General features: G+C 34.9%; 1 protein-coding gene across 5 annotated transcripts in view; it reads left to right on the top strand.

Moving 5' to 3' along the window:
- LOC145688018 (uncharacterized) overlaps positions 1 to 25,121 on the top strand; it is a 553,165-nt gene that overhangs the window by 391,162 nt on the left and 136,882 nt on the right. For all 5 annotated transcript variants that reach the window (XM_081761686.1, XM_081761689.1, XM_081761687.1 and 2 more), the window contains one exon: positions 3,383 to 3,519. In XM_081761686.1, coding sequence (XP_081617812.1) covers positions 3,383 to 3,519 — 137 coding nt within the window. The remainder of the gene's footprint in view (positions 1 to 3,382; positions 3,520 to 25,121) is intronic.

Genomic DNA, 25,121 nt, shown 5'->3' with positions numbered 1-25,121 from the left:
AAACAAGAACTAAAGATCTAAAGATCAAAGATATGGCTTAGCAATTAATTTTTAAGAAAAGAACAACACAATTTAATATTTGTGAAACAAACAATTGAGACATGTCAGATCCCATCGAAGTGTAAGTAAACTTATTTTCACCAGAATAATTACGTGTTAAAGACTGGTTGTTTAGAAAATGTCTTTAAAAACTAACGAATGCCACTAGCAAAAATTACCCATGCTTCTTACTGCGCTTTGTATAATTACTAATTCAAGGATGTTCAATCTAACGAAATTATTGCTAGCCATACCCGACCCTGAGGTTACGTGAAAATTGACTCAAAGTTGGGATATGTATACTTATTTATATCCTCAGTTTTACATCATGTTTCTCATAAACCCATGGAGGAATATGTTTTTTTTTTTAAAATAAACATTGGGTTCAGTGTCTTCTAATAAATATAAAAAGCGCAACTAGAAATTTATCCAAGCGTAAGCACTTTTATTAATAGCATGATCATTAGTTCCGTGCAAAATTACACTAAATTCCGAGAAACTTAAAAGCGACTCAACCTTGATAATATTTGAATTTAAAAATAACCCATGACAATGCCAATAACCAATGCCACAGTATTTTACTTTTACAGAACAGTTCTGGACAGGTACGTGAAGGATATGAAAGATTCCAGCTGTGTGTTTGTGTGCGAAAGTTAGAATACAAAGAATTCCTGAGTGTCCAGGTGAATTTGTCCTAATTTTTGTGTTAAGTCCAAGGAATAAGCTGTAAGTCTTTTGCAATTTTATGGCCTAAATGTTCATCTTCCATAAATCTCATCCATGGTAACATCATCTCATATAGTTTACATCCTCGGTGTAAAGTGAGCATCGGTTTGAAAAGGGATGATCAATTGCAAAAAAAAAAGACAACAAGGATAAAACCCAGTTCTCCTATGTCAGAGACGGCAAAACAAAAATTTATTATCCTTCCCGCTAGTCTAAAGGCTGATGAGTTCGCCTTTGGTGCATGCAATCCCAAGTTCGATTCTCACGTCAGTGGGGAACCTCAAAATTTAAACGCATTACGGTAGTTCGAATTCCACCTTAAACTGTAAATCCACGTCTCATATAGCCTTTGTAATGAAATTCAAAATTCTAATCCAAGTTAACATTTAGTCTCAAGAAGGCTCTAGAATAGGGTGACCAGACGTACTGATTTTCGCAGTACAGTATTGTTTTTTTAAAGAGCTGTCCTGTGTGTTGCAAAGACGCATAGAAAATCGAGAAATGTCCTCTTTTTAAAGTATCCTGCAAAATGTCCTGGGTTAACTGATTTGTAATAACTTAATAATCCATTATTTATTCACATTTTGAACCAAAGGCATTTTTTCCTGAATGATGAGCCGGAGTGTTTTATAACACACCTTAAAAAATTAGGGAAGGAGAACAATCAACAAGCTGCTGTTTTGCAATACATTGTTTTTACTGAGAAGGGCTTGCTCTCATATTGGTAACGTAAGAAAGATTTCTACTTCAATTTACGACAGTGATGCTAACTAAGTTAAGTAGAAATTCTGTCATACCTGTTTAAATTTTCCCTCATTTCTTAAAATAATCCCTCGCTCCGAAAATCGATTTAAAAACTTCAGCCCTATACGAAGTTTCACTGTACGTTCATATAAATAAACCACTTTGCCATTCATCAAAGCGTTTGGAGTTGTGTTGAATTCCTTCAACATTTTTGTTGGGCGCATAAAAATAAATTATTAATTTAAGGTTAACGTTAAATGAAATAAGGGCATGCGTATTGCCGACGCAGTGAACTATCATATACTATTATATTTGTGTCCTACTTTTCGCTTGTCAGAATCTGGTCACCCTACTCTAGAATGCCCAAAACTGTGTGTGTATCCTAAATCATTAATAAAAAGAATTAAGGCAGTGGTGATCCTTGAGGGAAGTCACATCTGTAAAAACTTAAATTTTATCGCTATAAACTGAAGAAAGCTCACCTAATGCACTAATTCTTGTTACAGCTTTCTGAAGCTGTATGAAGCTTTCTTCCCTTACATTGTAGTGACTAAATATAATTTATTTACCGATGTGACTTTCATAAATATCCGTCATTGGTTGAATGTTAATAACAGCAAAGACTATCTTTGACGCTATATGTTTCTTTTACGACAATTGACATGTTCAAAGGCAAGAAATGTTTGTAGAATTAGCAGAAGATGGCTGTAATCGTGTGAACCTTTCGGAGAAAGCACCAACAAAGAAACAAAACTAACGATATATCTAGGCTTACAATAGAATGAGATCACTTGGGCTGGAGTTGTCACGGGTTACTTTGTCCAGAATCAATGGAACATGTTAAACGTTGAAGAAACTATTGAAGGAATCGGAAAAATACGGAAGGTTCATTCTATCTTTATTGTCTCCTAGCTGAAATACCCGACTTTGTACGGGAAGAATAATGTTTATGCACAACATTTGAAAATAAAGAACTGAGTGGAATAAATAACGAAGAGTAACGCCTTTGGCGTTGCCTCTGTCAGAAAATAAGAAACCGAATAGAATAAGTAACTAAAAGCTACGATTCCGTCACTGCCTCTGTCAAAAGAATTGAGTAAAATTTAAAGAAAAAATGCAACACCTTCAACGTTGTCCCTATCCATTCCCAGGCCAACTGATATACAGATTCTTGACTAAACTTTAGCTTAGATGTCATCTGGAATATTACTAATCAGCTTAGGGACTCCGAAAACTATGAATCGATATTAATCTCGGTCATTCTGAACATTCTATTTTTCCCTTCTCCTCACCTCCCTCTTCCATGCAAAAACAGGACTGAACATGGACTTAGATGCCATGAAAGGTGTCACTATTCATCTCAGCGACCTCGAAAACTTTGGATTCGACACTAATATTGGTCATTTTCGATTAATTTTACGTTTCATCCCCTTTCTTCTCTCCTAGAAGTGTCTTACACTCACAATATTTCTTGTAGATTGTAAATCATATATGTATCTCAACGTGATATATTTTATTTTTTACATAAATTTTATACCACCTCTTCTCCTTTGCAGCCCCTCCTACAATTAGGATACAAGCCAAAAAGTTCTATATAGCCTACGGTCTCTCCCAAACTATATCTTTGATAAAATCACTTTGAAGTATACAAAGTCAACGGTGTAGATTTATATAGCTACCGGGTTTATATATATATATATATATATATATATATATATATATATATATATATATATATATATATATATATACTGGGTTTATATATATAAACAATAAATTGAGAGAAGACTTTGCAATGTGCCCTAATATGATAAAACTTTCCATCTAAATTCAAGATCGAAATTATTTTTAATGTTGTATTTTCTTCTTCCAGATCCTGTTCTCGAACCAGCTCTACCTCGAAAAAAGAAACACCCCGAATTGGCCTACAAAACGCATGAGTTTCTCGCGATGTCCGATGGGGGCTCTGACGACTCATTGGAATCAACTGTTAGTTTTGATAGAGCAAGGGTACGTATTACATATGTGTGGATGTCTATTCATGATAAGCATTTTGTGAGTTCCAAGCTTTATGTCAGTGCGAAAATCTACATATCATGTTTCGTTTCTGCTGTTTTATAGAATCAGTGGGCCTTATTCCATACCAGCCTTCGCAAAAATTGCGGAGCGTAATTACAACACAAGACTTGCAATAGTCAATTATAACTGCGATGGCTAGTGTCCCAAACTAAAAAGCAGCTTTTGTGTTGTGTTGATTCAAACTATCACAGAATAGAGCCCAATATGTCGGTAACTAACATCCAAACTAGAATATCTGTTTAGACTAAAATTGAAAAACTTTCCATATTAGCAAGGTTTTAATAGTTTAGCAAATGTAATAACAGATAGTGCTCTGTAACAGTATACATCAAATCTATTATAATAGAACAATTTATTATCGCATTTGACAACCTATTCAAAGAAACTTTTTTTTTTTTTTTTTTTTGCTTCAGCCTTGAAATAAAAGAACATTTTTGGTTGAAATGTATTGCATCTTTTGATCCAAAAAGTGCAAAGAGCTTTCTTTAATATGGCCAGACAGAACAAAAATAGCTTAAGGTAGAGTGTAAGACATGGTTACAGAAACCGAGCGTAGCGCAAACACTTTAAACTGTAATAATATGTTCCACTTTCTAAATATTTAATGTACGTAAAAAAATTAATTGGTATATTTATTTTACTTTACATTAATAGTTAGAATTCAGTAAATTACAACTACATGTCCAGTAAGATTAGAACATGGTATCTAGTGACGTGTTTCAGATGACACACGAAAATGTTCCAAAATACGTAATGGGGCGTTTACACTTAGTCGATTTAGTCGCACGACTAAATCGACTCGCTGCATTTGCCACTAAATCGAAGCAACTAGGCCGAATCAGATTGATGGATGTGTTCAATTATTTCAACCACAGAAAATAGAACGTCTTTTAATTCAGTTGCCAGTCGATTAGTCGCCTTCGATCAACAAGCGATTAAGTTGAAGTCCCGTTTACACGGTGGATTAAGTTGAAAGTGACGTCAATTCAACTGAATCGAACGCAAATCGACTAAGTGTAAACGCCCCATAACTACAACTGCAATGTATAAACCGAAATTAATCAAATCAGGTAACTCAATCTTAAATTCGCCTTTAACGCATGTAGGTGTATTTAGAATCTGATTATTACATCTACAAGAACTATTTAACAAATCTACGTTACATACTATTAAATTCTTAATGATATGTTTTCAGTTGAAATAGTCCAATATGTTACTAGCTCGAGAAACACTGCTGTTAGCTGAGACTAAAATATATACATACGTATCTTCAAAGAACATAACTAACAAAAAGTAACTAACATTTTTCGCCATAAATTAACAACGTATCTCTATCTGAGAATAAATAATCAAATGAACAAATGAGCGATTATTATCGCTTATTTTTTATAAGAAGTTTTAATGCGAATAATTTGACAAAACATTTTTTTTTATTTTAGAGCAAATAATTAGAATGATCACTAGTTTAATGTAAATAATTTTGGTAATGATTTTTTTTCTTAGTTGAAATTTAAAATCTGAAAACAAAACATATAATTTCCTTTACAACGTAGACGTGTAACACGCCGTGTTCTTTATTAATGTTAAATGCAAAATTCAAATAGATTATGAAGATAATTTACCTAGTCGAGACTGTTATTATATTTTCCATTCTATTTGGACGAGGATGTATTATTCTAATCAGATTTAACCAATCATAAAGACACTTTTTAGGGCGAAATGAAATACTTATTAAATGCAAATAAGTATTTAATAATAAGTATTCGGTATTAAATACTTATTTGTAATATCTCTTTTCTGATTACAATATTCTATAAGTTTCAAACAATATAGTATTTACAAAATTAAGTAATATTATTATCCAGTTGTTGAACAGCTTATGCAGACTCCCCATAAAAATGTATTGTTCTCGATCTGTGAAGTTATTCTTATATATATATGAAACCGTGAACACACAACAAAAATTGTAGTGTTAATTCAAGTCAATTTTAACACAGGCCAGTGGTCCCACATGGATTACCACTTCTGCATACTATGTCAACACCAAGGGTATTGCGGTTAACACAGACTCTGTGTTACTATTTGACACAGAGACGGAATTCCAGAACAAGGTGAACGAAAGAAAGAACAAGGAAATAGGAACAGCGGACACAGGACCAGCGTGACGGTGATTTTTCTATACATATAATGTATTATTAGTAACACGCTAGCTAACATGCTGAACAGAAGTCATTAATATATTAATATTAATAACTGAACTTCGCAGCTACCTCAAAACCCTGTACATCAGATAGATACTATAACTTTGAGCGTGCTCATTGCCTCCAAAAAATATAAGTCTAATAACTGGCTTTGAGAATTTACATTAGAGCAAAGTTTTACATGGTACATTTGATAATTATACCAAGTAACCAACAACGTATTATAGTCCTGTAATCGTTCACAACAATAGTTTTATGAGCGTATGAACTTTCTGACCATGTTTACGAGAGTAGAAATGCTGCCTTATATTGTTCCTATGTGCGTTATGTTCCTTTACGTCGTTGACTGTTTCGTTCCTCGTATCCACTTATAAATTATTTATGCCGCACTTTAGTATCCCCCATAAGAGTCATGCTAGTTTAATAAGAAAGAAAATATATTTGTAAAAGAGGTGTTTGGTAACTTTATTTAAAACAACACAACCATTGTAATACTTCACCCCAAAGTGCAAAGGAATTCAAGTAACAACAGATTTATGTCAAGATTTAACACAATTTCGGTAATACAGAGCCATTGTGTTGAATTGACAGACATCGCTTACTGCATACCATACATAGGTTTAAAAACTCGTGTGCTTATACAGTTTCTGAGATAATTTTTCAGACCTTCCTAACTTCTTCGTCCCATTCTAATTTTTATCATACGCCAATTTACAGTCAACAGTAAAATAATATGCAGTGCATTCGAAAAGTAACTATACATCTTTATAAATAGGACTATACTGTATCTTAAGCGACTATGTTCCGTGCGCTGCGAGCGGTTTTCTGCAAAGGTTGGTAATCCTGCGTTGTGTGAAGTTTGCTTCCGCAATCTATTCAGGCTGGTGACCTTAAGACGAGAAGGGATGTCTGTTCTTTTATTTTCCGTTTGTATGTATTGCCTTTGAACGATTGAGACTTCTGCTCGGAATAATGTTAAATCTAAAACATCGAATATGTCTCGTTAATACGACTTCCGTGAGCATGGTGAAAATACACATAAACAGTGAAAGACTAGTTCCCTGTTAGATTTTCAGGTAGACCAGCTTCTAATTGACAATAACGTAAGAGAGCTAATCAACAAATTTATGGAGACTAGGTCGATGAAGGATTATGAGCGAAGTGGTAGACCATTAGTACCCGATGAACAAACCCTTCAAGACATACCAGATGCTATACAACGTAGTCCCAATAAGTTAGTGGATGTTGTGTATCGTTGTAGTGGTGAACGACATGTATATAGTTAATTTTCAAACGCACTGTACAGTAAAAAACATATTACTTTGTCAGAAACTTCGGATCGAATTAAAGTGAAGTTTCTGCGTCTATAAACATTTGCGTTCTCTCTCCGACAAAGAGTGTTGTACTTAAATTGACCTTGAACATGTATTTATTTGTTAAATTTATTTGCTGGCACTACACTTAACAAATAACATTGTTATATTTAGTTGATTTACACACAATTCTAAGTCCAGATCAATACTTTGGTTAAATTATACTAATCTTAGTGAATCAAATCACTATTCAAGAATTAATGCTACACTTGAGATTTATTTTCATTCAAGTTCAACTAACTGTTCATTCTTTGTTTGACAGTAACTTTTTATAAGCTACATTGTTCCACGGTAACAATTTAAATTTTATTGCTTCAAGCTACGAAAGAAAAGATTCTTACAGCTTCAGAATGCTGTATGCAAGAATAGTACTAGTAAATAAGGGAAGCTTTCTTTCCTCGGCTTTTATCGACAAAATTTAAGAGCCGCAACTGGGTATAGGAAAGCTGAATTAACATGTATAAAATTTGGCCTATAGATCACAATAGTATTCACCGTGAGAGTGCCTATTAAAACCAATTCTAGCTTCAACCTACAATCTCGTAACAAGACAACTATTCAATCTATGCAAGTGGCGCACCCTATCAGTTTGCTTGTGTTACTAGCAGAATGAGCGCGGTTTCAGTGTTAATTGGTAGTTTTGGTGACGTGTATAAACGTGTCCTTCAAGCTGTTAAAAAAGAACTTCTATAAAATAAATCATGCGACAGACAATCATAGAACTACAGAAGGTATATTGTTTTTTTTTCTTCTTCTTTGGTTATTAAGTTACCACAAAAAATAGGCAAATATGAAGTGGAGGTGAAAATAAATATGGGTCACTCAGATTTTTATCTTAAACGAATAACATGAAGTGCGTGACAGACATCTTCAGAAGCGGAATTGGATAGAAACAGAAGAAAAATTCCATTAACTCGTCCTCCGTGTGAATGTGAGTACGATATACCGCAAGTAAAACGCCGAAAGAAAGTTTTAGTAAAGACTCCATCAACACGATACCAATATTGAACTAATTTGTGTTTCTTCACAGTCTTTGAAAGAAAATAACTGTAAGCACGAATACAGATCTTGATGATTTATTATTTATTCTTGAAGTTTACTTAATCTTCTATCTAGTTCGAAAAATTTAAACCCCTTTCAAGATTTTCCTATTTCAATAAATGAAGAGAGCATTTGGAGAAAAGAATATACCCTATTTTTGTATTAAATAAAAGCAGCGGTCCTTTCTTTAAAATCTGGCTCGTTAATATGGAATAGCATGAAATACGTAGGAATTGCTAAAGGATAAGGCAGCTATGTGTTATGATGTGTTATCAGGTAACATTAAAGCATATAGAACTTCTGGATATAATTACGCTGATATATTTAGTAAAGGTGCTTTTTTTTTTAGCTTTAAAGCAAAATTTTCTTCTGTCCTTGAACACAATTGCCAAATGTGCTTCTCATTCAGATTTCGGTTATATTGCCTAATGCTTGTTACGACATGTTAATATGCAATGGATTCAGAAGTGATTACTGATAGTTCACTATATAGTTCACCAAAACAACGTGGACATTACGGAAAGTATGTGTGTATTTCTTTAATAGCTGAATTCATGAGGAGTTGTAGTTTAATGTCCCATTCAGCATTGAGGGTATATGAAACGTGGGCCTACAGCTAAATGCACCACACGAGCAGAGGTAGATCTAGTAGGTGAAAACTGGAAGGTCAGCCAGAATCCACACCATGGTAGGTATATCATTAAATTACTAAAAGCTTCCAAAAATATATAAATAATAGCTTAAATTATTTTTGTAACTAAAAACTGAAGAGCGTAGGCCCCGTGGCCCGGCCCTGAGCTAGATCCGCCACTGCACACGAGCTTTAGCTGGGAATCGAATCCGAGTCTCTCACGTCAAAGGCGTACATTCTAACCATGTAGATACCAGGGAATTCTTTAAATAGCATGTTGATTTATGTTACATGCAGTCAGTCTAATAAACCGCAAATGTTGATTTTAAGATCAAGATTTAAGCAAAGATGAAGGTCAGAGGCGATCTAGCCCAGGGTCGGGAGGGTCTAGTCCCCCCGCCCGTTTTCTGAGTGACAAAAATAGTTGAAGTTATTATTTATATATTTTTGAAAGTTATAGTAAACTTATGATATACCGATCATAGTCTGGGATCTGGTTGCCCCCTCCCAGTGTTTACCTTCTAGATCCCCCTCTGATGAAGGTATAAGTAATGTAGCATGACTTTATTCTATCTTCCTTTGCTTGTTCTCTTCAAGCATTAAAAAGATAAATATGTAACAAAATATTCAGAATTACGATTGCTCACGAATATTCTATAACAGTTCATTACCTTACAAATGTAACTACATTGATATAATTGATAATTATACTTAGAAGCACATTAAATAATAATTATGGGAATAATATCACTTGTACAATATCAGCACATAATGATAGAAAGAAACGTAAACAAATAACGACAAAAAATGTATTTGATGCACTTTTATGTGTGACGACTACAATGCACTTTATATAATGATTCCCAACCGGTGTGTAGCGACACACTGATGTGCAACGTAGTCCCATCTCAAAACTTTGGAGCTTAAAAGTAAATTTTATGTCACTTTGAAGGCCTTTAAGTTTAGATTTCATACAACACATTTTATTTTTACAATGAAGCCTTTAATATTGAGTTCAAATAAATTTTGGGACAAAACGTACCAGTCAACGGCAAGAAGAATGCTTAATCCTGCTTGTGAATACTTAAACTAACTAACTAACTAACTCTATGGCCTATGGAACCAGAAGTTCAATGCCGCGTTCACAAAAGCTCTCCACTGACTTCTATCCTTAGCTAACTGCATCCAGTTTCTACTTTCTTGTGAATACTTACTATGTAGAAATTTATATATAGGTACTATATAGAAATGTATAATTCTTATACTGTTATAATTTATATTAGCATTAATAAAAAATCATATGTGTGTTAGAAAGGTGGTTTCATATCTTTTTATTAGTTTATTAGTGTACAGTTTATCAAAAAGCCTGTGTTTCTCAAACTCAAAGGAGCAGTTACCTCTGTTCTGCCCTCCCAAAATGACGCCCCTGTATGGAAGCTGCAGAAAGAATAAAGCAAAATATTGTCCACATTAACCTGTGGTATTTGCTACTTATAAATGTTAATAACAATTTCTTTCGTGAAAATGGAAGATAAATTTGTAATATCATACTAGTATTTGTTTTCAGCTAAAGAAAAGCCAGTGCATGATTTTAGTTAACAGTAATTGAAGAAACATCTTGAGTTAGCATCAATACAAATCATTTCGTGATAGAATATTAATTTGAGCACATATAAAAGTTTAGTTATGTTTCGTATAAGCACTACATAATCTTAAAAACATTTCAAATAAGAGTTTTAAAATATACTGAGAAAATATCCTACAAACTACAGAACTTCCATGCTTTCGTGACTGTATTCAAATCCTTGACTATTTCAATTACAGTCAATTTATTTGCCATTGTGATTAAGCATGAATTAGATATACACTTCAGGAATTTAAAACTAGGTATATCTGCGATATTGTATGTTCATATTTAATTACGAGATCCCTGATGGGAATTAAGGTTCGAAAATTCTGGTATAATTTTTCTCAGATCTATTTTAAACTTAATCTTTTCGTATATTATATGTGCGCAATCCAGTTCGTTTAGTTGCTCATGAACATAAAACTTTGGACACTTTCTTATTCATTATGTAACTCTACATAAAATAAAATCTTACATAAATTATATTCTTTCCGAAGTCCAAAATAGAAGACTATATTTTAAGTGTCCTATTTAGAAATGTAAATAGAGACTACTGATAGATTAAAGAGGAGTTTGTCAAAAATCCTTTTTGAAATCTAACCCAGTACAATTGACAAGATTCGACTTAATCATCTTGTAAAATCATATGATTATATATATATATATATATATATATATATATATATATATATATATATAGGGCCGGATCCAGGGTTGTCTGAGGGGGGAGCACCAATAACAACCAAAATAACCAATCATACTGAAACTCTTCAAAGTGACATGTGACAATATTCTTTACCACTGACAACACCGATGCATAACACGGAGGAAAGTATTTTAAAGAGGATCGCGAGTGGAATCCAGGGCAAAAATGTCCTTCTTTCCTCCTGCTTTCTGTTTTCTTCCGTACTTGACAAATGTTAAATTATTTTGCTTGGTGAATCCTTTTCCTTCAATCTTCAGAAAATAAACTTAAAGTATTGCTTTTGCAAAGCTCTGCTTTCTTTTAAGCTCAAACGGAAACATGATGGCCGAAATTTTCAGAAACTATTGCTATTTTCACTGCTAGCTTCTCATTTTAGATAGTGTATATTTACATCGAAGGGGGTTGCACGTGCTCCTTTGCACCCCCTAAATCCGGCCATATATATATATATATATATATATATATATATATATATATATATATATGCCACAAATGTACATCAAAGTAATGGCACAAATGTTTTTCTTCTTGCCAATCAGATGTGATATTTACGAGTATATCTAAAATTTCAAACTTACAATCAATTTCAAAATTTCCAAACGTCTAGTCATTTCTATAACTGCTTACCTACATGCATATTTCTCTCTGGTGTATTCAGCACTGGATTCAATCCGTTACAAAAACTTTGTACCCTGAAGTGATAAGCTGCTGGAATAAAATGTAAAGGGCGTCAAGCAGTCCATCACTTCATTCATAGTATGGTGTGGGAAGAGAAAATAATTTGAGTCCTTCCTACATTAGAACTCAGTATTATGCTATAATTTTACTTTTTTCTTTATTTTTATTTTATTTTATTTTATTATTTTTTTTTTGTTAGATTTCACCATAGTTAATGTTCTTAAAATTTGCCAAAAAATATTCGGAAAATTAAAGGTGTCTATATTTCAGCCACATTTATTTACATTACATTAAATTTAATTATATTATTATTTTTAAAAGAAGAATTTATTAAATCTGCAGCATCTAATTCCCCTTCGCATGTGATGAACGTTGCCCTATGTAAGCAATTGGGTCATTTCTTAATCATACCTATAAAGAAGAAATATTATAAACTTTGGAGTATTCTGATATCAGGGTCGCCAACAATTAAGTTTTTGGTTTTGAATCTGGTACTTCCGTCAGTCCATGTTTGGATCATTTTTAAGTAGCCTACAGACATTCTTAACTAATCATCATTTGTTAAAGACAATTTTACACTCTTCATATGATCAGATACCAACTGAAACACTTTAAAATATAATATATTTTAATTCATTTTACTAAAAAACTTTCTTAGCTTTTACATTGTCATTTGCAAATGGTATATTTATTTTAACAACCCACGATAATTCTCTGTAGGTTAAGGCAAACGAATGATAAATTCAAGTAAATGGTGTTAAAATTGGTGAAATGGCAAAATGGAAAGAAGCGGGTGAATCACAGGAAAACCCACAAACATGATGCTGTGTACGACAAACTCACTTCAGCTGGGATCGAACCGGATAACCCTCTGACTAGAGCTGAGCGTTCTTTCACCATGCACTCATTATTAGTAAATAATGACTTATACATTCTATTCTGAAAAGATCGTATAGCTTAATAAAACACTAAAAGAAATTTACTTTAAAATACATTTATTATCCAATACATTTTAGACAAGACAATATGAGTGTTGCGGTATGTTTACCGGTTTTACAACACTTGTGTCAATGTTCATATAATTGTTTTACAGTCTGATAGCCACACATGCATGCACTCTTACAAAAGAAATGCATCGTATCGAGTTCTGCTCTGCGCTTATGACATTCAGAAGAACACGTGCCACTTAATTATCTTGGACGTCATGCTTCATAGATGACAAATTGCTTGATAAATCTTTTACGAACTTCTCTTCATGTAGGTTATAAAATGATATGCATAATTGAGCGGTTTAGCATTGTACACCTGTACCGTATAGCTATATATTGATACTTCACTCTATTAGAGTAAGTTTTTTTTTTTTTTTTTTTTTTTTTGTGGTACAATCATCCTCAAAAGCTGGTCATGGTTATATGAAATACATCAGAAAAAAACTTCCTTCCTTCTTCTGAGAATACTATAACTGCAATAAATTTCCCAACGTAAAAGCCACAAAGGACTATGGCGAGTCAAACTACTTTTAGTTGGTAACGCGTTGTTAGCATATGGTCTTTCATCATTATTTGTGTTATTCTAGAACTAAGTAACTTTCCAATTGGTTTATGATGCTGGATCAGCATAAAAATTTCTGCTCCTACTATTGAGAATCACAGTCGGACCAGTGATCAAAATGGGCCGATATGAGTTACTATAACGTACCTGTAGTCAATCAAAGTGTCAAAAATTATATCAGGTGTAAAACATTTAAAAATGACCTGTACTATATTGAAATATATGTAAGATAGATCGTATATATAAACACACTAATTTACTTCCAATTTGATCTTTGAGTTTGACTATGCATTCTGAGTATTTAAAATACTAACACTTTTAGTTTAACGTTCCACGATTATTCTTGGAGGCTAAAGGAGAATGTGATAAATGAACAAAACTTAAAATTAGGAAGGTGGGAGGAAACGAGACAGCCTCTAGAAAACTCAAAACACACGGTACTTACCCACCACAAATCCCAGTTGGCGCGAGCTGGGATCAAACTAGGGACTCTACCCATCAGAGGTGACCACCCTTCTACTGAGCCACAGCTGACCCTAAAACTTGCAGTATCTTATTTTAAAAGAAACAACCAATTCACAAAATATGTGTAGAAAATATATACTTCTGCTAGCTCCTCACAGATTATTCCTAGCGTGTGAAAAATCGATTTCTCCGTAGCTTGGAGCCTCTTATTTCCTTTTATATAAAGTTGATACGCTCGTACAGTAGCTGATATTCGTTCATGTTGCTCGAGCCATTTCTTTTGGTATTTTAAATGCAATGCAACGAAGGTATTCCTCAGCAATGCAGTCACGCCATCTGGAAGTTAGGATTCACTTTCCGTTGAAAATACCATTTAAAACAATTTCGTAGGGGGAAAATCTCTCAACGTATCCTGCAATACTGTGTATTTTGGATTGCTGAGAAGTGTAGAGAGAAGCTACGAGTAAAAGCCACTTCGAAGAAAACTGCTTTTATCCTCAAAAAAAGTAAACTAGCGATCCAACGTGTTAAAGCACTTTCCGCCCCTACTGTTAAAGAAAATAAATGTTCAACACTCTTACGTGAAGGTACGGAATGTTTCAAAGTAGTATTTACATTATTCAAAGATAAGAGTGCCCGGAATACTGATAAAGCATGTCCAAATTATTGTTTGTATATCATATATTTTAGATATTCAACAAGACCGCACTAGCAATACATCATCTACGGTGCTGTAGACTAGACAAACAGTATATATGGTTTCAGCGGGAATAAAAATAGAGGGAGTCTTAATCGCATGTCTTATGTTATTCAGTTCGATAGCCAGTTCGTGGCTTTCTGGCGTACACTTTGTTCTGCAAAATTCGCCATGCATAGATATATAAAATCGAAAGTGGATGAATATTCTCCACCTTATGGTCGGTCCATCAACTTCCCGAGGATGTTTCATCAAGTAATGTTCGACATCTAGATAGTAATTTGTGATATCCTGTCTTGCTGTACAAAGCAATATTCATCTAGGTAGAGTTGATGAACAGTTGACAATCCTTTCTAGCAGCATAATAAGACAGTTTCTGTGTACCACTTTTTTTTTTCAAAGAATGGTCCTACAAGTTTTCTGGCAGGCATTCTGCATCATACTGTAAACCCATTCTTGAACAATGTGGTAAATTTTGTGAGCCCAGGCTGCATTAAAAAGAAGTCATGAATCTCATGGATTCAGGTCTTAAAATAGATATAATATATTGTAAAGTCAACATCAATATGTAATGTTTTAGTTCCATAGCAGGGCCTTCTTTAGACAATATATAGCAAAAAAAATTGGCAATGTCTAACTTTTCATCTGCATAGCACAACCTTTCTCAGGCAGTCATTTCTTAGCATCGAGGTAGACATCAATTTCTTTTTTTTACTATATATCTAGGTACTGAATGCATTTTAAACCTTAACTCAGTGAGGCTCATATAGAAAATGGAAACAAGATCAGAATAATGTAATCGACAAAATAGACTGACCAGCCAAAACATTATCACCATCTACCTAATATCTGGTATTCCGCCTTTAGCTTCCAGAACAGCAGCAATGCGGTTTGGCATGGAAGCAATGAGGCCTTGGTAGGTGCTGAAGGCATGGTCCTTACATCTGCATCACATATGCACACGTTTAATTTCTGTAAATTCCGCGGAGAAGGGCGATGAGCTCAGATCTGTTGTTCAATGACATCCCAAAGATATTCAAGTGGGTAAAGTTTGGATGAGTTTAGGGGCTATTGCAGCAATTAAAACTCAACACTGTGCTTTTCAAGCTACTGCAGCACTACGTTTGCCTTTTCACAAGGAGCATTGTCTTGCTGAAATATACCATTGTCAGCTGGAAATATGGCTGACATGATGTGACATACATAGTCAAGAGTGACCTGTCAATAGCTAGGAACCACCGTCATGGTACTCTCCACACACATTATCATGCCTATGGATGACCCTGTGAAGATTTTCCATATCATAATGGAGTCACATCCTATTGTACATGAACAGCTATTTCTCTGCAGGATGACGGATTCTCATCGGGCCATCGATGTAATGAAGGCAGTATAGTGATTCATCGCACTCTGCAATGCTATGACATTGTTCGGCGGCCCAGTGACGATGGGCACATTATCATTCCAGTTGTGCGGTTAATATTGGCATACGTGTAGAATGTCGGCTGTCTAGTCCAATATCTGACAGTGTATGGTGAATAGTGGGCTCAGATACACTCGTGCTTTTTCCATTGTTAAAGTATGTCGTTAATTGTGCCACAGTTTGCGACCTATCCTGTTGTATGTACAAAGTACTAACCTCGACAATCAACGATGTCCGGCATTTTTAATGAGTGCGGCCGCTCCACTTCTTTCGGTTTGGTACTGATTTCACTGTCCTTTTCGCACCTCAAGAAGACAATAACTGCAGCAGCTTGCGAACACTCAACATGTTGAGCTGTTTCCGAGATATTCATTTGTTCGTTTCCAGCCGTCTGGCTATCTCAATTTGGCCCTAATTAAATTTTGATATATCGCAGCCTTCACCATTCTACGCGCAAGTATCGCACTAACTGATGTAGTGAGATCAATATCATAGTTTGGTGAATGGTTCTTCTGTGCCTCATGTCTCTTACGTTAACCCAGCGACTCTGTTAAAGAAAAAAAGAAGTGGCTCCTCATAATATTTTGGTCGGTGAGTGTAAAATAAAAAAAAAATATGTGCTAATTTTGCACAACCTGAAACGAATATTAAAATTTGTAAACCTTGAATATTTTGTTCAATAACTTTTGGACTGAGTATTAAATATATCGTATGTTTTCTCGGAGACACATACCTATTAAATTAGCATATTAATACTTTCTTGTAATTATTTCTTATAATATAATTAATTCTTACTACTTTCTTATAGGTGATTAATACTTTCTTATTTACATAATTAACTAATATAGAATATCATTCTGCATTTGAGTCTGAAGTCTTACAAATAGAATTTTGATTTTTAGAATATGTGAAAGCCAAACTTTTTGAATAACCAGCTTACTACTAGAAAATATAAAATATTTAATTTATCATTCCATGATTATGCCCTTTAAGCTAAGGGAGACTGATGATTAATGAAAGTGAATGATAACTGAGGAAGAAACGGAAGAACCCCAAGATAAACTACAGACATGATGTAGCCTACAACATTACATAGTTCGGGGTCGATTCAGGAAGCCTTTGAATTGAGGCGAGAGCTTTACCCACCGATAAATTCGTGTCCCCATTGATTGACACTGGAATTCAATAGGTTCAGAATTACAAAAGTAGTATTGGCCTATCCTATCCTGATTGAACATAAACAATCTTGCTTAGCTAGATATTTTTTTTCTTTTGTGTGTGTTAGTGTATTCTTGCTGATCAAAGATAAATAATTGTAAAACGCTAAGATAGTTTTATATGTAGGACTAACTTTTGACTACCGGGGACTCAGCCTCAAGACTCCCGCGTTTTCTTGGCCTACGGCCTATTACCTCTTAAATTTACAATTCTAACGTATTTCAAGTTTATTTTCCTATTTCTACTATCTAAAAGTTAAGATTTTGTATCCCAAGAAAACGCCCATTTAAATAACGTGGGAATTTCTTCACCCACTTAGACCCCATACAACTATTAATATTCACTTTTGGAAATTTTCCTGCGGTTAGTCCCGGAAGGCTACAATCATGCCAAATTTAATCATTGTACCCCTACAGTAAGTATCCAATGATTTTTTTGGTGTAGAACATGTCCCATATAAATAAAATGGGGAAGATTTTTTCAGTTCACCACAAAACCACTCTGAAGTTGGAAATTTTTATTTTTAGTGATTTTGTTAAAAAATCCTATGGAAAGCGTACAAGCATACGGAATTTAAAGTTTTTATTCAATTCCAAGCACCTAAAACATCTTATAGGTAAAAAAAAGCCCATATAAATAACGTGGGGAATTCCTTCATCATCGTGGGGAATTCGTGGGAAATAACGTGGGGAATTCATCCCCCCCTCAAAAAAAATAAATTTCGGCAATTTGGCAATTTTCCTGTAGGTTAGTCCAAGAAAGCTACAATCAAGCCAAATTTTAACTTTCTACGTCAAACGGAAGTATCCGTTATTTATGTCAGATCATGTAGTTTTATATACAGTTAGGATATTTTTTTTAAAAAAATACACATTGAATTAAGTGGTAAAATAGCCAAAAAGAAACAGAAAGTAATTCTACTAATCAAAAATTTTAAAATGGAAAACATGTTTCCCTAATTTTTGCAAACATGCTACGAATTTCAAAGATTCGGTGTAGTTGTTATGTATGCAGTTGTTTATTAAATTATTACCTAGTAATATTTTGCTAACAATAACTTTCAAGTTCATTTTCCAATTACAATTTTGATTATTCAAATTTAGTCAACAATTTCGTCCTATTTTAACTTCTATAATTACATTTAGGTTTGCTGACCAGCACATTAACAAATAGTTTTCGTAGTTTTCAATAATAAGTTACTAATGTAATTTCGTGCATCACCTCACCTTGAGTAATACCGTCTGAAAACTTTTGTAACATAAATACAACATAATCCTATTACTTTCTCAAACACAATGATGATATTTCATTAAATGTTGAATTGATTCTTATCAGAGATCTCATCTAGATTTAATCATGGTAAATGTAATATAATCCGTGCTAATCAAACTGAAGAATCACAAACGTGAAATAGGATTAAAATTTACCGGGAAATCACACCATTTACACGTCTTGCTAGATGGAAAGGACCTTCACCTTGCTTTTACAATAATATGCAGCTGGTGTCTCGCTTGGAAGAATCCGCAAACAATTTGAATGAGATGCAGAAGTCCGTAACGCCTTTGTCCTCCATGTTCAAGGCCAAGACACATATTCAAAGAAAGAGAGAAAAATTGTGAAGCAATTAGTTATAGTGCAACTTCCTCAGTAATCAAATGCTCTCGTGAACTCGAGAAAATATTAATGGAATAATAGAAGTGGGGTATAGAGGTAACGAAACGTTTCCAACTCTAATGCCAATCATTATAAGTAAAGTTTACTTCTAGTATATGGTTTGAATCCAGTGGGATGACATGGCATTTCCACATGGACGTCTCTGCCACGTAAAAATTTCGGCGAACAATTAGAATAAAGAATGATTGTAGAACCAAATTAAAGTCAAAATCGTAAAGTGAATGGGAAACTACTTGAGCTATTAGCATCGGGTTTCAACCTCGATCAAGTACAACTAATTATTATTTCCATAGCCGGCTTTACCATATGTGCAGCACCTGTATTTGCATGGGGCGGCAAGTTTCGAGGGGTGTCAAAATCTGACATAACTATACTATTTAAAATAAATATTTCTTGTTGGAAAGAGACTTAATAATGATGATAGCTAAATTTACCAATCTGACTTTCTACTTAAGTAATATAAAGGTAACCAAGAAAGTTCTGTCGCTTTTTTCACCAGCCACCTTCGAACGTCGATATGTCACCTAAGACGTACCTGAAAGATTGAAAATAGTCCCCTTCAGCATTGACGCCCTTCTGCAAACGTTCTGGAAGGCCATGGATCCTATCGGGGTAAAACTTGGTGGGCTGTAAAGCGAAGAAGGTATCAAGTGCATTTTTGCACCTCTACTAGGGATTTGTACTGGCGTCCTCTCAGGTGATTGTCCAAGGAATGAAACAGGTGATAATCGGACGGTACAACGTCCGGGGAATATGGTGGATGCAATAGTGTTTCCCATCCAAGGCGGAGAATAGTGTCCCGGGTCATCCTAGCCACTTGGGGCTTAGCACTGTCCGGTAACAGAAAGACCACTTTGTGATTCAGAAGTGCTGGCTCCAGAGTTTTGAGTTTTTCTTGAACATGGCTCATCTACTGACAGTACACAGTTGCATTTATGCTCTGACCAGCTGGTAGCAGTTTCCGATGCACCAAGCCGCGAGCAGTCCACCAAACACACAGGAGGACCTTCTGGTGCAGTACTGGTTTCAGCTGTTTTGGAACCGATTCATGGAATGCTAACCAATGATGACGGCGCAGTGGAGTTTTGTACAGAACCCACTTCTCATCATATGTCAATTCCCTGTCCAGAAATGGCTCCTTCCTCAGACGAGACCGCAAACAAACACAGGGTCTCCTCGCGTTGCCTTCTGGTGCGGAGTCAAATCATGTGGGACCCATCGACCCAACTTGTAGTGCTTCCCAAGTTGATGGAGCTGCTGCCGAATTGTTTCTCCACGCATACTGAATATTAATCCCACTTCCTCACATGTCTGGCCAATGTTCGCCTCAATTGCTGCCTGAAGATCATGTTGTACATGTATTGGTCTTCCGGCACGTCCACAGAAAGCGACATAACATTCTTGGTTACCTTTATACATTCTTAAATCATGATTAGGTCTCATTAGTTTAAAGTTACATGGACAGTGCTAAAGCAAGTACTCAAAGAAATCCCAGCGTGATATTGCTTGGTTATTGTCAAATACAAGAACTCAATTCTTGAGCAGTAGCGAACACCTGTTCTATAAAGCAAATTCAGAAGTCTCGTGCCTCTGTCCTCAAAATTTAATGTTAAAACCGAAAATTGCGTGCTGTAGCGTGATGCATACATACATACAGACAAAAAATTGAAATAAAATTGTACCAGACACTGTTGTTCGGCACTGATGTTGCAATAAGTATCACTTTTTAATGGGTAGTTACGTGAGAGACTGCCGTACCTTGGGCTTTCTCGCCTGGTCCCTTCATACAAGCTATGTCAAAGTGTAAAGTTTTAAGTAAATTTAGAACTGATATGAGGAAGAGAGACGAAATAAAATTTTCATAATATAAAATATTATTGATACAAAATTGATTCTTACTAACTTAGAATCATCAGAAGCAATTTTAGGATCATCACTTTTACCATTTCTTTGGGTTTCCAGTATTTCGCAGCATTGCATTTTTCATAATGATTCTTCATTCTTTGAATTAAACCAACCATTTCTTTCTTACACGTTTTGCAACGATCTCGTATGGTTGTCTGATAGAGTTTGAGTTGCTTTAGAAAATTTGCTTCAAATGATGTCCTTTTTTCTTCCCGTAAAACTCATGTTAAACGATTCCAAGTTTACGGAGACTGAAAACCAACATGTACTGTATCAACAAGTGTCTGCGATATTTTAATTTCAGATCTGCAATTTAGCAAATAACCTTTTGTTTGTTTTCTGAGTACATCACAAAAATTTGTTTCCATGATAATTATTTTATTTATTTTAAAGTATCAGTTCTACAAGTAGTTCAACCTTCGACTACGACATTTTCTCGCAAGTTAACTGAGAAGCATTTAAACAATACAATATACGTTAAAAATAAGGGGGAAAATAGAAAAATTAAATTGTAGATCACCATATTGACCTGTTGTAGCCACGAGAAATCAAAACATTCACATTGGAAGAAAGTATTCTTCTGATGGGGAGCACTATTGACAATTTTCTTTCTCTGGAAGAGTTTTTACAAAAATAAAATAAAATGAAAATAAACATATGTTTAAAACAAGTCTTAAAAAATGTTTAAAACAAAATGTTTAAAACGTATACTAAATTTGTTTTAAACAAAATCAATTGTTTAAAACAAGTTCTAATCATTTGTTTTAAACAGTTTGTCTTAAACAAAACAACCCTACCACCTGGTCGAAGCATCAATGCAACTGTGTACTGTCAGAAGTTTAGCCGGGTTCAGGAAAAACTCAGAAATCTGGTGCCGGCACTTCTGAATCGCAAAGGAGTCCTCCTGTTACAGAATAACGTTAAGCCCCACGTGGCTAGGATGACCCGAGGCACCATTCTACTCCTTGGATGATAAACACTATACATTCGCCATACTCCCCAGACATTGCATCGTCCAATTATCTCCTGTTCCATTCCTTGGACAATCACCTTACAGAACGCCAGTTCAAATCCCTAGTAGAGGTGCAAAATGCATTTGATACCTTCTTCACTTCACAGCCCACCAAGTTCCACCGCGATGGAATCCATGGCCTTCCAGAACATTTGCAGAAGATCGTTGGCACTGATGGGGACAATTTTTGATCTTCCAGGCACGTCTAGGTGATATATCGATGTTCGGAAGTATTGGGTGAGAAAGCAACAGAACTTTCTTGTTTACCTTTGTATTTAGTTAGTTATCACAGTTTTGATATAAAAACGAGTTCGTGCCATTGTCACAAACAAGTCCCTTGTTGTTGAAGATGGAAACATTTTGTGTTAAATATTTTAACAGGTGTAGAAGGAAAATCAAGAAATAAAGATCAAAGAGCTAGTTGCACTGGAATTACAAACTGATAGATTGAGATTGAAGCTCGATATTGAATTCTATAAAAGGGATTACTATATTTCCTCTACAGGTGTGTTTACTAACATAATAGATTATTATTTAAAGAAAAAAAACTAGACATAACGAGATTGTATTTGTAGTGTTTAGGCCTTTCTGAATGCAAGTGCGCTTTTCCTCCCCTTCGATTTTCATGATGGGGTAGCATATTAAAATCGTGACTTTTAAGCTTTGTTCTTTCTGGAGAAAGAGGGCGGTAAACGATGCCATTGTACGGGGCGACAAATTGCCTATCACTGGTTGATTACTTGTTACATATTTAGACTTTTACATATACTATGAATCTTAGAAAACTTTGCTTAATGTTGGAATTATACCATTAACACTTTAAGTGCCAAGTTCCATAATCAGGTATTTTATTCTGGGGCCAGCAGCGTCTTCTGGCCTATTGAATAATACATGAGATGTGAATATACAAGCGCATGGCCCCTGGTAATAGACCAAGTGTGTATAAAATATGTGTACATGATGCTTAAACTGTTAATGTGGTCTATCCATTTATTTTATTTTTCTACCTTCCCTTTTTCCTTTCATCATACCTTCTACCACGTCACTCAAAGTACAATTTCTTCTTCACCAATGTCTTAATATCTTTCTAATTATTTCACATTATTCTTTCACCCAGGGATAGACTGGTCATAATCAAGTACCGGCCCGATGGCCGCTGCGCCCTCCTCACATCAGTGCCTTTACGCCCTCCTCGGGAGGGCTAAGACTCGTCTTAGCCTCGGGAAGGCGCAGTTTCCTCTCTGAACATATTTAAAAAAAAGCTAAATACATAATTATTTTATAAATTCGCTAGCTTTTGGCCAGCTAGGGCTCCACCCAAGACCCCGGTATTTGCTCGGCCTCCGGCCTCGCTCTTTTTGTTTTCGGCGTGGGAATCCTATTAATGATATTAGATTTACCCCTAAATATATAGATTTGACTCTAATATCGGTCGTTTTGGACGATTTTTACATATCACCCTTACCAACCCTACGCTCAGCCCCAAATCCCAGTATTCGCTCGGCCTGCGGCCTCGCTCTTTCTGTTTTTGGCTTTAGGAATGTCGTTATAATGATCTTAGGGACCCTGAAATTTATAGATTTGACTCTAATATCGGTCATTTTGGATGATTTTTATATATCAACCCTCCCACCCCCAGATCCAGTCTTTACTCGGCCTACAGCTTTGCCCTCTGGCCGAGTTTGGATGTTTATATATGTATATATATCTTTGGGCTTCTCCAGGAAATTCAGATATTTTTGAAAGAATCCCAGAAACGACTTGAGGTGTACTTGGAACAAAACCCAAGCGTCCGTCTTGAGGCTATTGGGATAACTCGATGGAGAAGTAAAAGCAACGCTGCTGTAAAAATATTTGGACACTTTCATTACTGAGCGCCCGATTCAAAGGATGTCAGATCAAGAAAATCAAAACCAGTATATGTGGAACTCGTAGCAGCTTTAAGTGTGATTGGTAACTCGCAAGAATTCAATTCCAAAGTCAGACATGATACAATGTCTCTCATTCAAAAGTTGTGCTTCTTTGAGACTATCATTGTGGCTATGATGTTTTTCTTGATTTTTCAGCATACCACACCTTTATCAGACTACTTGCAAACAAAAAACTTAGACTATGTCCAAGCATGGCGCCTGATATCCTCAACTCAAAATAACTTGAAAGAAGCTAGGGTCCAGTTTGATAAAGTCTACAAAGCAGCAGAACACTGTACAGCAGAAATGTCAAATAGTATACAAGGACTCATTACAGATGTTCCTAGTCTAGAACAAGTTATTATAGAAACAAAATTGCCTGAAGTAAGATGTAGAAAGAGAAAGAAAATGGCAGGAGAATCAGCTTCTGATGAAGTAATTGAAGACAGTAAATACAGATTTGAAGTAACTGTTTTCAACTGTGTTCTAGACCAAATTTCTAACAGCATGCAGGAACGATTGGCTGAAAATCAAAGCTTATACTTAGATTTAGAGTGTTTTGATCCTAAGAAGTTCAAGAATTTAAGTCTGGCTTCGTTGTCACTGTAAAGAATCACTGAATTAATTCCTGATTGTGAAGAGGGGAAACTTAAAGAAGAGCTTCTTTCGTTTTCATCAATGTGGGAAGAGTTTTCAAAATCCCCTTATGAGAATTAAGAAAAGATCAAGAAGCTGTTGAGGTTCGTATGATTGAAGATTTGATTGAAGAGGACAAGTTTTCTGAAGATTTCATGGAGGATGAGGAGGAAAATTTGGGGCCGACTGACGATATTGCGGATTTAAGGTCTATAAAATGTGATGGAGTGAAGTACATTTCTTGCTTTAAGTGCACCTTCGATGTGATTCTGCAGTACAATATGTACTCAAGACTCTACACAGAATTATTCAAAGTTTATAAGTATCTCCTTACATTACCGGCAACACAAGTGTTCTGTGAGCGAGCATTTTCAAAGCTCTGATACATAAAAACAAGACTCCGTTCAAGACTTACGGATGAACATCTGGAATCATTGTTCTTGATGAACTCAGAAAGAGACATTCTAACCAAAATAGACAACAATCTTATTATTGACAAAATGTGTGAGAAAAGCAGGGAGATTCGAAGGCTCCTTCAAGCATAAAGCAGTGACTTTACTTTCATTTTCCAGTTTTGTTTTTGAATTTCTTTTTTCGCTAGGTAGGTATATAATTCTAAATTTAATTTTGTTAATTTGTAGTAAATGTTTCATGTATACTTTTTATCAACGGTTTTAAAAGTAGATGAAAAATAAATTAATGTTATGATGAACACAGCTTTAAAAGGACAGAAGTATGAAAAATAGCATAAGCCCCAAACTAAACTTAAATCTTCAGTTAAAATT

The sequence above is a fragment of the Thermobia domestica genome, chromosome 6 (assembly GCF_964235325.1).
Source record: "Thermobia domestica chromosome 6, izTheDome1.hap1.1, whole genome shotgun sequence".
NCBI classification, from domain to species: domain Eukaryota; kingdom Metazoa; phylum Arthropoda; class Insecta; order Zygentoma; family Lepismatidae; genus Thermobia; species Thermobia domestica.
This window is presented reverse-complemented; position numbering and strand designations above follow the sequence as displayed.